At 41.8% G+C, this 12,381-nt stretch overlaps 1 protein-coding gene across 1 annotated transcript in view; it reads left to right on the top strand.

Moving 5' to 3' along the window:
* gbf1 (golgi brefeldin A resistant guanine nucleotide exchange factor 1) overlaps nucleotides 1-12,381 on the top strand; it is a 104,047-nt gene that overhangs the window by 67,541 nt on the left and 24,125 nt on the right. The window contains exons 11-21 of the mRNA XM_029449238.1: nucleotides 229-385; nucleotides 516-724; nucleotides 1,227-1,325; nucleotides 1,469-1,663; nucleotides 3,099-3,291; nucleotides 3,495-3,626; nucleotides 3,702-3,790; nucleotides 3,888-4,090; nucleotides 4,263-4,386; nucleotides 6,302-6,427; nucleotides 8,471-8,553. Coding sequence (XP_029305098.1) covers nucleotides 229-385; nucleotides 516-724; nucleotides 1,227-1,325; nucleotides 1,469-1,663; nucleotides 3,099-3,291; nucleotides 3,495-3,626; nucleotides 3,702-3,790; nucleotides 3,888-4,090; nucleotides 4,263-4,386; nucleotides 6,302-6,427; nucleotides 8,471-8,553 — 1,610 coding nt within the window. The remainder of the gene's footprint in view (nucleotides 1-228; nucleotides 386-515; nucleotides 725-1,226; nucleotides 1,326-1,468; nucleotides 1,664-3,098; nucleotides 3,292-3,494; nucleotides 3,627-3,701; nucleotides 3,791-3,887; nucleotides 4,091-4,262; nucleotides 4,387-6,301; nucleotides 6,428-8,470; nucleotides 8,554-12,381) is intronic.

Genomic DNA, 12,381 nt, shown 5'->3' with positions numbered 1-12,381 from the left:
GCTGTTTGGAGCACCAATAGGACGACCAACATCATGATCAGTTCTTGGGCTACAAACATTATATATTTTTTCAGCTTTCTCCATTTCCATATTTATTTTGTGAAATGTGTCTATTGTTGGTGCCTGTGTATACTTAAGTAACTCTAATGTGAACCCCTTTTTTTTTGTAGCTGGTATGTGACTTTAACCTAAATGACTGATTTGTGTTCTGTTACCATTTGTGTCTAGTCTGAGGGCAGGCAAGTTGAACGAGCTCAGTCGGCCTCAGTGGAGTCCATCCCTGAGGTTCTGGAGGACAAAGACACCATTACAGAGCAGTCAGACGACATGGACTATGTCAACCCCCGAGGAGTACGTTTCACACAGTCCACACAAAGAGACGGTAAGAATATTGCAGGATTTTAATCCTCTGATTTTCCTCGACTTTTTGACCTCGGTTCTGTTTTGTTGTATTGCTTCATGCTTTTGTTCCCTTGCATGACAAGTGTTTTGTTACTCTTGTCTCCTGTAGGAGCGTCCTCTCATCCCATATGGCCTGCCATGTCTAAGGGAGCTTTTTCGCTTCCTGATCTCACTGACCAATCCCCATGACCGCCACAACACTGATGCCATGATGCACATGGGCCTGCAGCTGCTGACTGTTGCACTTGAGTCGGCACACATTACTAACTACCAGTCTTTACTCGGACTGGTCAAAGATGAGCTCTGCAGACATCTCTTCCAGGTAAAGTAGAATATTGAAATGAATGCTCGTAAAATATATTTTTTCTCCATTAGTGACCGTTGCTATGTGGAATCCTTTTTTGTAAAAGCTTTTGAACATTTTGTGTCTAATTCAGAAATGGTTAACACTTGAGATTAATTAACCAGCAGCACCTGCTAGCCAGGGATTGCCACTTTGCATTGGTTGACTCTAAACTGATACTTGTGCGATCTATTTTGATGGAATCCAAAGCAGATATGTTTCAAATTCTTGCTTTAAATCATATTGATATCTTCCATTAGTTTGTTTGTCAAGCAATATGTATGAGCTAAAAAGAGCTTCATTATTTTTTTTCTGACAATAACCTTTCCTTCAGTTTTTGGTTCCAAGTAGGACCAACAATTCAGTGACTGTGAATGACTTAACTGGCTTCAACAAAATCAAAAATTGTATTTGGAAAAAGCTGGACTGTCTATAACGATATTTGAATGTATCTTTTCTGATCATTTTGTCTGTGTTGTAGCTGCTGAGTGTGGACCGTATGAACCTTTACGCTTCCTCCATACGAGTTTGCTTCTTGCTTTTTGAAAGCATGAGAGTACATCTTAAGTTTCAGCTTGAGGTAACTAGTTTGTTCATTGTCTAGTTGTTTATTCACTCAATGATCTTTACGCCCTGTCAGCCATCAGAAGTGACTCATGCAATCTAAATATATTGTACAACTGAACCCGAGGACCTAATGATCCTCTCCCTGTGTACTGGCAGATGTACCTAAAGAAACTGATGGACATCATCACGTCAGAGAACATTAAGATGCCCTATGAGATGAAGGAGATGGCTCTGGAGGCTCTTGTCCAGCTGTGGAGGATTCCCAGCTTTGTCACTGAGCTGTACATCAACTATGACTGTGACTTCTACTTCTCAAATCTGTTTGAGGACCTCACCAAGCTGCTGTCCAAGGTAACATCCCTCTGGGATCCCGTTGATGTTGTACATGTGGAAGTCCTTGTTGGATAGGCCAAACTTCAATTTAAGTCCTTAGTTTTCTATTTAACGTTTTGTTTTCATGAATCTTTAATAAATTACCTTCAAATAACTAAATTGTTTCTAAAACAATTTTGTATTCAAAGAAATGTATTGGTGGGTGAACATCCACTTTCTTTTCCTTCTTTTTAAAAGATAGTGCTCTTCACCACCAATTTGATGTATTTAAAAAAAGTGCCAAAGTCTTTAAAAACATTGAATTTGGTTCCCTAAATAAAGCCGTAACATTATTAAAATAGTCTTGAATTCAGAAAGGTCTTGATTATTTGTTCTGTCCTGCCGTGGACTGTCATTAGTTATGCACAGCTATTGTAACGTTTGGAATCTCCGCCACAGAGCTTGTTTGGGTCCAGTCAGATGTCTTAGAAGACTACTCTATATGTTTGAATGGTCTATCATGTTTTTAGCTTGTACATAGTCCTTTCAACAAATTAATGATTTTTTTTTAATGAATTGTTTGTTTTGTATATGGAGAATAAAAAAGGTTTACAATGGTTCAAACTGACTGACGATGTAAAGGGCAGACAGAGACACATATCCCTCTGAGCAACAGTTGAATAAGAAAAGAAGAAATCAGCAGTCATTGTGGAAGACACTGGAAGCTTATCAAAATGTGTGCAGATTTAAACAGGAACGGGTCCCTGTTTCAGTGTCAAGTGCACAATAATGCTTTAATAAGCTGGAACTAACTTGATGCTTTAACAAAGCTTCACATAGAAATAGAAGGTTTGTCTCGGACAAACTGTTGGAAGTGGATCAGGGAATATCAGCTGAACTATGTATACAATGGATGATAAATCACAAGTTGAACCTCTTCAATTGAAGTAGACCGAGTAGAGTGCAGAAAGCCCAACAAAAATGCTACTGCCACTCGACCTTGGGTGTTGTTATTTATTCTGATAAGAAAAAAAACGACATTTGTATCATCTTAATAATGGCACCAATAATAATATTGTATTGTTAGAAGTTAAGCCTTGTGGATGTTTTGTTCACAGTTCATTTAGTTCATTAGTGTAATTATTCTTTTTGTACAGCTCTGGTGTGTGTGTGTGTGTGTGTGTGTGTGTGTGTGTGTGTGTGTGTGTGTGTGTGTGTGTGTGTGTGTGTGTGTGTGTGAGTGATGCAGTTTTCCATGAGTGACACTCCACAAGATGTCATTTTGTTAAGTGCTTTTTGAGTGTAATTCATTTGCAAAAAAAGAAACAAAACGCACAATAAAGAAACTTAAAGATGAATTTAACTGAATTATTTTGGCCACAATAATCGTGTTGTGCAAATTTGATATGATGACCAGATTTCCAATGAATTCCAACATTGCGTTGAAGAACTGCTCTTTCATATCTCTCGACAGAATGCGTTCCCAGTGTCAGGGCAGCTCTACACCACCCACCTCCTGTCCCTGGAGGCTCTGCTCACTGTGATCGACAGCACTGAAGCCCATTGCCAGGCCAAGGTACTCAACAGCACTGCTCAGCAAGACCAGTCAGAAACACTGCTGGCAGAGGGAGAAGGTTCCAGCAAGAACGGAACAAACACTACAACTGGTATACACACATCAAACTGTGACTATATTTATTCATACATTATATATTTTATGTACTGTTAGAATCTTTAAATAAATGAGTGCTTTAGCTCTGATGTTTACTGGTAGTCTTTCTCTCTTTCATCCAATACTAAAAATAAAAATAAATACAAACTTTTTTTCCCTTTAGCCCATCACAATTTATTTTATTTCTTTACGTCTTAGATTTTAATAGCAGTACCAATGGTCTGAGTCTGCCACAAGCTGAGTATGCACCAGTGTGCCCACCAACCAGCGGACATCTGATGGCAGAGAAGATGAGACTCGGTAGACAGGATCAGGGGGACAATGACACTGGTGAGACTTCATACAGTTACTTTCAAAGTATTACTAAGCATTGGGATAGAAGCTGATTTAAATGTTTTCATCCAGCTGAGAAGAGTGCCTTGAAAAAGCCTCAACGTTTCTCGTCGTGTTTACCTGATTCCCAAGAGTTGATGGAAATTAGAACAAAGAAAAAGGTCAGTGGTGTTAAAAGATCTAGATTTGTTGTAACATTACACATCAACAACTAATTATAAAAGCTACTTCTACAACTTCAAACTGTCATGTTTCCAGCTGCTGATCACAGGCACAGAGCAGTTTAACCAGAAGCCCAAAAAGGGAATCCAGTTTCTTCAGGAGAAAGGCCTTCTCGGTAACCCCATAGACAACGACCAGGTGGCGCAGTGGCTCAGAGAAAACCCTCGACTGGACAAGAAGATGATTGGCGAGTTTGTCAGTGATCGCAAGAACATGGAGCTCCTGGACAGCTTTGTAAAGTAGGGTGAAGTTTCACGGCATGTTGTGCATTTGTTCATCATTTAAATGTGATTCAGCAAACTGGTCTTGAAAGCATGTTGAGGTTTTGGTTCCCATGTAACTTTGGTGTGTTTGATGTTAATATTGCTTAAACATTTTAGGTTGTTAAATACTGTGAATCCTTTTATGCAGCACATTCACCTTCCAGGGGCTTCGTATTGATGAGGCCCTGCGGCTCTATCTGGAGGCCTTTAGATTACCTGGAGAGGCTCCTGTCATCCAGAGACTCCTTGAAACCTTTACAGACAACTGGCATGTAAGGCACCTATGCTCAACGTCTAAAACGTGTCTGAATAAGTCTTTAATAGTTTCAAGTTTTTTATTTGTCATATGTAGGTTAACACAGGGTCAACGGTACAATGAAATGTGTTTGAGAGATATTTTATATATTAAAAATAAGAGTACTATATACAATTAAGTTAAAACAATAATAAAAAAACAATATAGCTTATGTACATATATAAAAAAGGGGGGTTGTGCAGTACAATAAATAATAATATTTATTTATTTTTATGTAGTGCAGACAGCAGTGGGTGTGTCTGTGTGGAGGTTGAGGAGCCTGATTGCTTGGTGGTAGAAAGTATCCTTGAGTCTGGTGGTGCAGCCAGGCTCCTGTATCGTCTGCCTGACGGTAACTGTACAATGTATCAGCAGCATTTTGGCATTAAGATTAATAGAGAACAGGGACACCTGACTGCTGTTCTTTTGACTTCAGTCAGACTTTAATAATGGATTAGATTACTTTAGACTTGAATTATGTAAAACACTTAAGCATCATGGACTATAAAGCAGTGACACCCTTGCAAAAGCAAAAGCACAATAATCTTGACTGACTGCAGCATAATCAGAACATGACCGGTGATATACAGGAGCCAATCAGGATGAGAGTAGGTTTTCCAAGACTGAGCTTGAACAGAGGAGGGGCTGTGGCTCAGGAGGTCGAGTGTTCATCTTTCGATCCCCGGCCCCGGTCAACATGTTGAAGTGTCCCTGGGCAAGATATTGAACCCGTGTGAGTGTGTGAATGTTTATCACTACTGATGAGCAGGTGGCACATTGTATGCTAGCCTCTTTAAGAATGTCCATTATTTTAAAATCAAATCAATAATTATAATCAAATTATAATTTGACTAAACACTTCAGCAGCCACAACTCCCAACTTTGTTCAACATTTGAGGCTTCCTAAAAAAAATTGTATTTTGCGTGTAGCATTATGTTCTTTTCCCAGTTTAGGCTTAAGCATTAGCTAAGACCTAGCATTTAGTTGTAAACGGTTGCAAACTTGAAATAAATGAGCTCTCATCACAGTCAGTGTGGTAACGAAATTTGTATTTGGCCTTTGGTTGCCTAAATGTTTTCTTTTAAATCAACAACAATCCATGTGTTGCATATTAGACATATCTGTCATCGATGGGTGGCAAGCACTAAATTCAGCCTGACTTTGCAGCTGTTCCTAATTCCAGTATCACCTGTTTACTAGGCGTCCAAACACAACACTTGTGGCTTTCAAAACAATGACTTCTTTGTTCCACCTCTGCAAACTTGTGATTTGTGAAACAAATACTTGATCCCACCTGATAGATTCACCATTTCTTTAAACACAACCCTTTTTCTAATTCACGTCGGTGAATGAATCTACTGGTGCCTTCATTCCACACAGACACACGCACCAGATACAAATGGAAGTTTCCTTCATCAGATAATTCCAGCTGTTGTAAAGGTGCTGAAAACATGAATCAAACACTGTCACATGATTGACCCTCCGGGTTATGTTAGTAGGATGACATAAGTGTTAACACAGACACACATTTACACAATGATGGGCAAACTCCACAGAGGGAACATTTGACTTCTCAAAATAGCAGAAGGAGCCATGTGCCCTGGAAACTATTTCTAGTAAGGTTCTTTTCTTAGGCCGACCACATACACACAAATAGTGGCCTTGAAAGAGTCGATGAGTAATTGTAAGCATTGACTGTGTAAATGACTTTTCCACTCTGGGCTCACTGTTATATCAGCAGGATGTGTGAGGTGAGATTCAGTCTAGAAACAAAGTTAGCTGTTCTTACCTTACATACAGTGAAACAGTCCCCCTTGGTGTTTGGTTAAACACAGGTTGCTTGAGATGATGTTCTATTCATTGTGTGTATACTGTATGTGTGTGTTTGTAGAAAGTGAACGGCTCTCCTTTCATGACCAACGATGCAGGCTTTGCCTTGGCCTACGCTGTCATAATGCTGAACACTGACCAGCATAACCATAATGTCCGAAAGCAGAATATCCCCATGACTATAGAGGTGAGTGATCTCTAGCTCTCTCACACACACACACACACAAACACTTGGATCTCCTTTCTACTGAATAAGTAGTGCCAATGAAAACTTTAAACCGAGGTCTGTCTGTTTTCTACAGTAAACATGACGTTGCTTCTGGAAAGATCGGCGTTGAGTTTTTTTAAATGTCATGTTTTTGTGCTGTGAGCATCACATTTCGTTCTCTACCATTGTATTTTGTTGCAGCCCAACTTTCAGAAGTGCTTCTTGCTAAAAAACTTGTCTCAATTTTACGGAGGTAGACAATGCTTGTGTGTGATTTTTAGCCAATAAAAGTGAAACATATCTGTTTGCCTGGATGAAGGCACAGATATGTTAGAAATTGGTAGTCATGAGGGTCAGGGAAAAGTCACTACCAGCATGCTTTACTCAATGAGAAATATATTGTGAACTTTGAGAAATAATTCTCTGATGTGAGATAGAGGCTAGGCAAGACTCGTCTTCTATCACAATGACTTCGTCACTCCTGCTTGATGTAATTCTGTCTAGCTGTCAAAGCTGCGTCACAACACAAACTTGAACAACACTAAGATCCACAACATGGAATAAAGAATGTACCTTTGTGTTTAACAAATGTTAGTTCGTAGATTTAATTAAGAAAATATAACAATCTGTATTCATACATGTATATATATATTTCCTCTCACTGGGGCATGCCTCTGTGTGTGATGGTATGACATTCCTCTGTGAGGGTTAGCATTTGCAATGGTGGCTCAGAAAGCCAACAGCTGTAGGCAGAGGTGGTCCGTCTGAGAGGTAAACTCATCCTAAACAGGCTGGGGAGGAGGTGGGGGGGTCTCTCTCTGCCTCTCCCTTCGTCTGCCGTCTCTGTTTTTTCTGTCTTTGATTGACAGTGGCTGAAGACTAAACAGAGTCTCTAGGGCAGCTTGGAAACCGTTTGTGGGTGGGCCACTCTCACTGACAAACAATAGCAAGTACTTACTTTGCTCTCTGTCTCACTCTCTTTATGGACACATACTTTGTAGAAATTATCTTTCTTGTGTTGAGTCATACCTCGTCATACAGCTGGTATTGTATGTTGTTTAAATGATCCCTACACATTTCCAAAAGGTCAGTTTGATGAATAAGGCTTGTTGACCTCCAGGCTCAGACAACAGGCAGAGGCTTCCACACAATAGTTTGTAGAGGGCCAATAAAAGTGGCGCCTAGCTCTTCAGTTACTTAGCTGCTTGAAATGTGTAGCGTTTACCACAGCATGTGTTGGCAGTGGGGTTATTTTTGAATGGGAAAACTATGCTCAGCATCACTAAGTGTAAATCAGTTCGTATTCCTGAGGATCTGACACTGAGATGACATGTGTTCAGTAAGGTACAGGTAAGGACAGTCATATTATCTTCATTTCGTCTATAAAATACAGCATGCTTCTTTGTTTTGCAGCCTATGTGTTATCTGTGTGTATCTTTAGCAGCGACTGCTCCAAGAGCTGTTCTCTGATAGTGACTGACTGTATGTGCACATCCCTGACATGAGCATGACAGATAGAAATAGATAATAGAGGTCTGATCCTCGGTAGCCTCTCTGGCTCTCTCTGCCGGTGTTTATTTTTCTGTGTGTCCCTGCAGAGAAGCTCCTGTTTAGTTTCCCCTCCTCTTACCTGCCAGTATGACAAACCCTTTCTAGTCGAGGCATAACATCAAGCCTTGAGGTCGTCAGTCATCGCAGGGTGATTATGTTTATTTACAGGAGGCTCTTGGCTTTAATCCCTGTTTTCCTAACACTGCAACTAAAGCATATTAAGTAACACATAGTGAGTGTGTTTCCACACAAAGCCTTTTTAATTATTGGTTGCTGGATGCTCAGTTAACGAAGCCAAAGGCTTGGGTGTCTGAGCTAAGCTCCTGTGTTGAGATGCATTGACTGACACGTTGATGGTGGAGAATGACCACGTCCATTTTTTTCCCAGAAGCATGTGAGATGTTTGAATAAAGTTTCTGATTAAAGGATTATTATTCTACATCTAATTGCACTGATTTTTTCTTTCAACAGCAATTCAAGAAAAATCTGAAAGGAGTAAATGGAAACAAAGACTTTGACCAGGACATGTTGGAGGATATCTACAATGCTATCAAGTACGCTGACATCATACCATATATATACTATGTAATAGTATATATTATATGTAATAATATATATTATATCCATATAAAATATATATTATATACTATATACATATATAATATATATAATATAATATACAAATTATATAATTTCTATATATATACATATGTCTGTATGTATGTATGTATATATGTGTATGTATGTATATATGTGTATGTGTATATATGTATATATGTGTATGTGTATATATATATATATCTATATATATATATCTATCTGTGTGTGTGTATCTCTCTCTCTATGTGTGTTTGTATCTCTATACTCTCTGTGTCTGTGTCTCTCTCTCTCTTCTCTCTATCTCTCTCTACTCTCTATCTATCTCTCTCTCTCTCTCTCTCTCTCTCGTCTCTCTCTCTCTACTGTCCTCTATCTCTCTGTGTCCATCTCTCTATCTTGCTCTCTCCGCTTCTATGTGTCTCTCTCTGTGTACCTCCTCTCTTCTCTGTTCTCTTCATCTTCTGGGTGTCCTCTCTCTCTCTGTGTCTCTTCTCTATGCTCTCTGTGTCTCGCTCTCTCCTGTGTCTCTACTCCTTCTGTGTCTCTCTCTCCTCTGTTCTCTCTCTACTCCTATGGTCTTCTCCTCTGTAATCTCTCTCTATGTGTCTCTCATCTCTCTCTGGGTTCTCTCTCTCTCTCTGTGGCTCTCTCTCTCTCTGTGTCCTCTTCTATCTGTGTCTCTCTCTCTCTCTGTGTCTCTCTCTCTCTCTCTCTGTGTCTCTCTCTCTCGTTCTCTGGTTGTATCTCTATCTCCACTATCCTCTACTCTATCCATATGTATATGTGTATATATCTATACATATATACATATCTCTCATCTCTATCTCTCTAGTGGGGCCTCTCATCTCTATCTCTCTCTTCTCCTGTATCTCGCTACTCTCTCTACTCTCTCTCTATCATCTTGTATACCCTCTCTCTATCTCTCTCTCTCTGTCTCCTATCTCCCATCTGTCATCTCTCTGTAATCTCTCTGATCTCTCTCTATTCTCTCTCTGTCTCCCTACTATGTCTCGCTTCTACTCTCTCTCTCTGTCTCTCTGTCCTATACTGTCTCTCCTGGTTATCTCTCTCACCTCTCTCTCTCTCTTCGGTCTCTCCTTTCTCGTCTGTCTCGGCTTGTAATTCCTCCTCTCTCTCTCTCTCTCTGTCTCTCCTTTTCTCTTTCTCTCTCTGTGTCTCTCCTCTCTCTCTGTGTCTCTACTCTCTGTCCTCTGTCTCTCCTCCTCTCTTTCCTCTTTCTCTCTTTGTCTCTCTCTCTCGCCTTGTATCTCTCTCTATGTGTCTCTCTCTCGTCTGTGTCTCTCTCTCTGTGTCTCTCTCTCCTCTGTGTATCCCTCGCTCTCTGTGTCTTCCTCTCTGTGTCATCTCTCTCTCTCTGTTTCTCTCTCTTCTCTGTGTCTCTCTCTCTCTGTGTCTCTCTCGCTCCTGTTCCTCTTCTCTCGGGTCTCTATCTCTCGTCTCTCTCTCTCTGTGGTGTCTCTCCTCCTCTTGTGTGGTCTCTCTCTCTCTCTGTGTTCTCTCTCTCTCTCTGTGTCTCTACTCTCTCATTGTCTCTCTCTGCTCTCTCTCTCTCTGTCCTCTCATCTCGTCTCTCTCTTCTCTCTCTCTCTCTCTCTAGTTTCTCTCTCTGCTGTGTCTCTATGTGTCTCTCGTGTCTCTCTCTGTTGCTCTCGCTTCTCTCTCTGGTTTCCCTCTCTCTATCTCTGTGTCTCTCTCTCTATCCTCTCTCTCTCTCTCTCTCCTCTGTGTGTGTCTCCTCTCTCTCTCTCTCTCTGTCTCTGTCTCTTCTGGCTCTGTCTCTCTCTGTCTCTGTCTCTCCAGTCTCGTCTCCTCTCTGTCCTCTGTCTCTACTCTGTCTCGTGTTCTCTGGCTCTCCTCTGTCTCTGTCTATCTCTGTCTCTCTTTCTCTGTCCTCTCTCTGTATCGGTCTCTCAGCTGTCTCTGTCCTCTCTCTCCTCTCTCTCTCTCTCCCTCTCTCTTCGCTGTCTCTCTCTCTCCTCTCTGTCTGTCTGTCGGTCTCGCTGTCTCTCTGCCTGTCTGTCTTTCATCTCTCTGTCTCGCCTCTGTCTCTCTCTCTGTCCTGTCTGTCTGTCTGTCTCTCTCTCTCTCTCTCTCTCTCTCTCTCTCTCTCTCTCTCTCTCTCTCTCTCTGTCTCTCTCCTCTTTCTCTCTCTTTCTCGCTCCATCTCTCTCTCGTCTCTCTCTTTCTCTCTCTCTTCTGTCCTCTCGCTCTCTCTGTCCTCTCTCCGCTCTCTCTGTATGTCTGATCCGTCTCTCTGTTCTCTCTCTTTCTGTCTTTCCTTCTGTCTCTCTCTCTCTCTCCTCTCTGTACTGTCTCTGTTGTCTCTCTCTATCTCTCCCTCTCTCTCTCTCTCTCCTCTCTCTCGCTCCTTCTCTCTCTCTCTCTCTCTCTCTCTTCTCTCTCTCTCTCTCTCTTCCTCTCTTCGCTCTCTGTCTCCTCTCTCTCCTGGCTCTATCTCTCTATCTCTTCTCTCTACTCTCTCTCTCTCCCCTCTCCCTCTCTCTCTCTCTCTCTCTACTTCTCTCTCTCTCTCTCTGTATCCTCTCTCTCTCTCTCTCTCTCTCCTCTCTCTCTCTATCTCTCTCGTCTCGTCTCTCCATCTCTCTCTATATCTCTATCTCTCTAGCCTCTCTCTACTCTCCATTCTCTATCCCTCTCTCCTCTCTCTCTCTCCTCTCCTCGATGAAGATACATTAGCTATCTATATAGATATAACAGACAGCATACATACAGACATACAGACAGACATACAGACATAGAGAGAGAGAGACTATAGAGAATAGAGAGAGACAGAGAGAGACAGAGAGAGCATAATACTAGAGAATAATCTACAGACCTCCATACATATATATATCATACATACATACCTACGACATATATATCTCTTCTCTCTGCTCTCTCCATCTAGAATGTCCTCTCTCTCCCCTCTGTCTATTATCCTCTCTCTCATGCTCTCTCTACTCCATCTCTCTCCACTCATCTTCTTCCCTCGGTCTCGTCTCTCTCTCCCTCTCTCCCCTCTCTCGCGACTCCTCTCTCTCTCTTCCCTTCTCTGTATCGTCTATCCCCTCATCTCTCTCTTCTCTATCTCTCTCTGCGCTCTCTCTCTCTCCTTCTCTCTCTCGCTCTCTCTGTCTACTCTCTCCTTCTCTCTGTCTCCTCTATATATCCCCTCTAGTCTATCTCTCTCTCTGTCATCTCTCTCCTACCTCTCTCTCTCAGCTCCCTCTGTCTATCTCTCTATCTCTCTCCCTCTCTCCCTATCTCCGCCATCCTCTCCCTCATCTATCTCTCTCTCTCTCTGTCTTCTCTCGTGTGTCTCGCTCTCTGTGTGTCTCTCTCTCTGTTGTGTCTATCTCCTGTGTGTTCTCTCGCTCGTCTCCTCTCTCTTCTCTCTCTTTGTCTCGCTGTCTCCATCTCGGTGTCGCGGTGTGCTCTCTCTCTCTCTGTGTCTCTATTACTCTACTCCTCTCTCCTGTGTCTTCTCTCTCCTCTCTGGTTCTCTCTGTCTCTCTCTTCGCTGTGTCTCCTCTCTTCTTGGTACTCTTCCTCTCCTGTGCTCTCTGTCTCTCTCTGTGTCTCTCTCTCTCTCTTGTCTCTCCTCCTGTCTCTCTGTGTATCTCTCTCTGTCTCTCTCCTCTCTGTCTCTCTCTGGCTTCTCCTCTCTCTCTATCTGTCTCTCTCTGTCTCTCTGTCTATCTCGTCTCTCCTCTCTGTGCCATTTCCCTCTCTCTGTCTCTATCTCTGTGTCCTCTCTCTGC

This window comes from Cottoperca gobio, chromosome 15, assembly GCF_900634415.1.
Source record: "Cottoperca gobio chromosome 15, fCotGob3.1, whole genome shotgun sequence".
In the NCBI taxonomy this organism is placed as follows: Eukaryota; Metazoa; Chordata; class Actinopteri; order Perciformes; family Bovichtidae; genus Cottoperca; species Cottoperca gobio.
The sequence above is the reverse complement of the archived record's forward strand: the minus strand, read 5'-3'. Positions and strand labels throughout refer to the sequence as shown.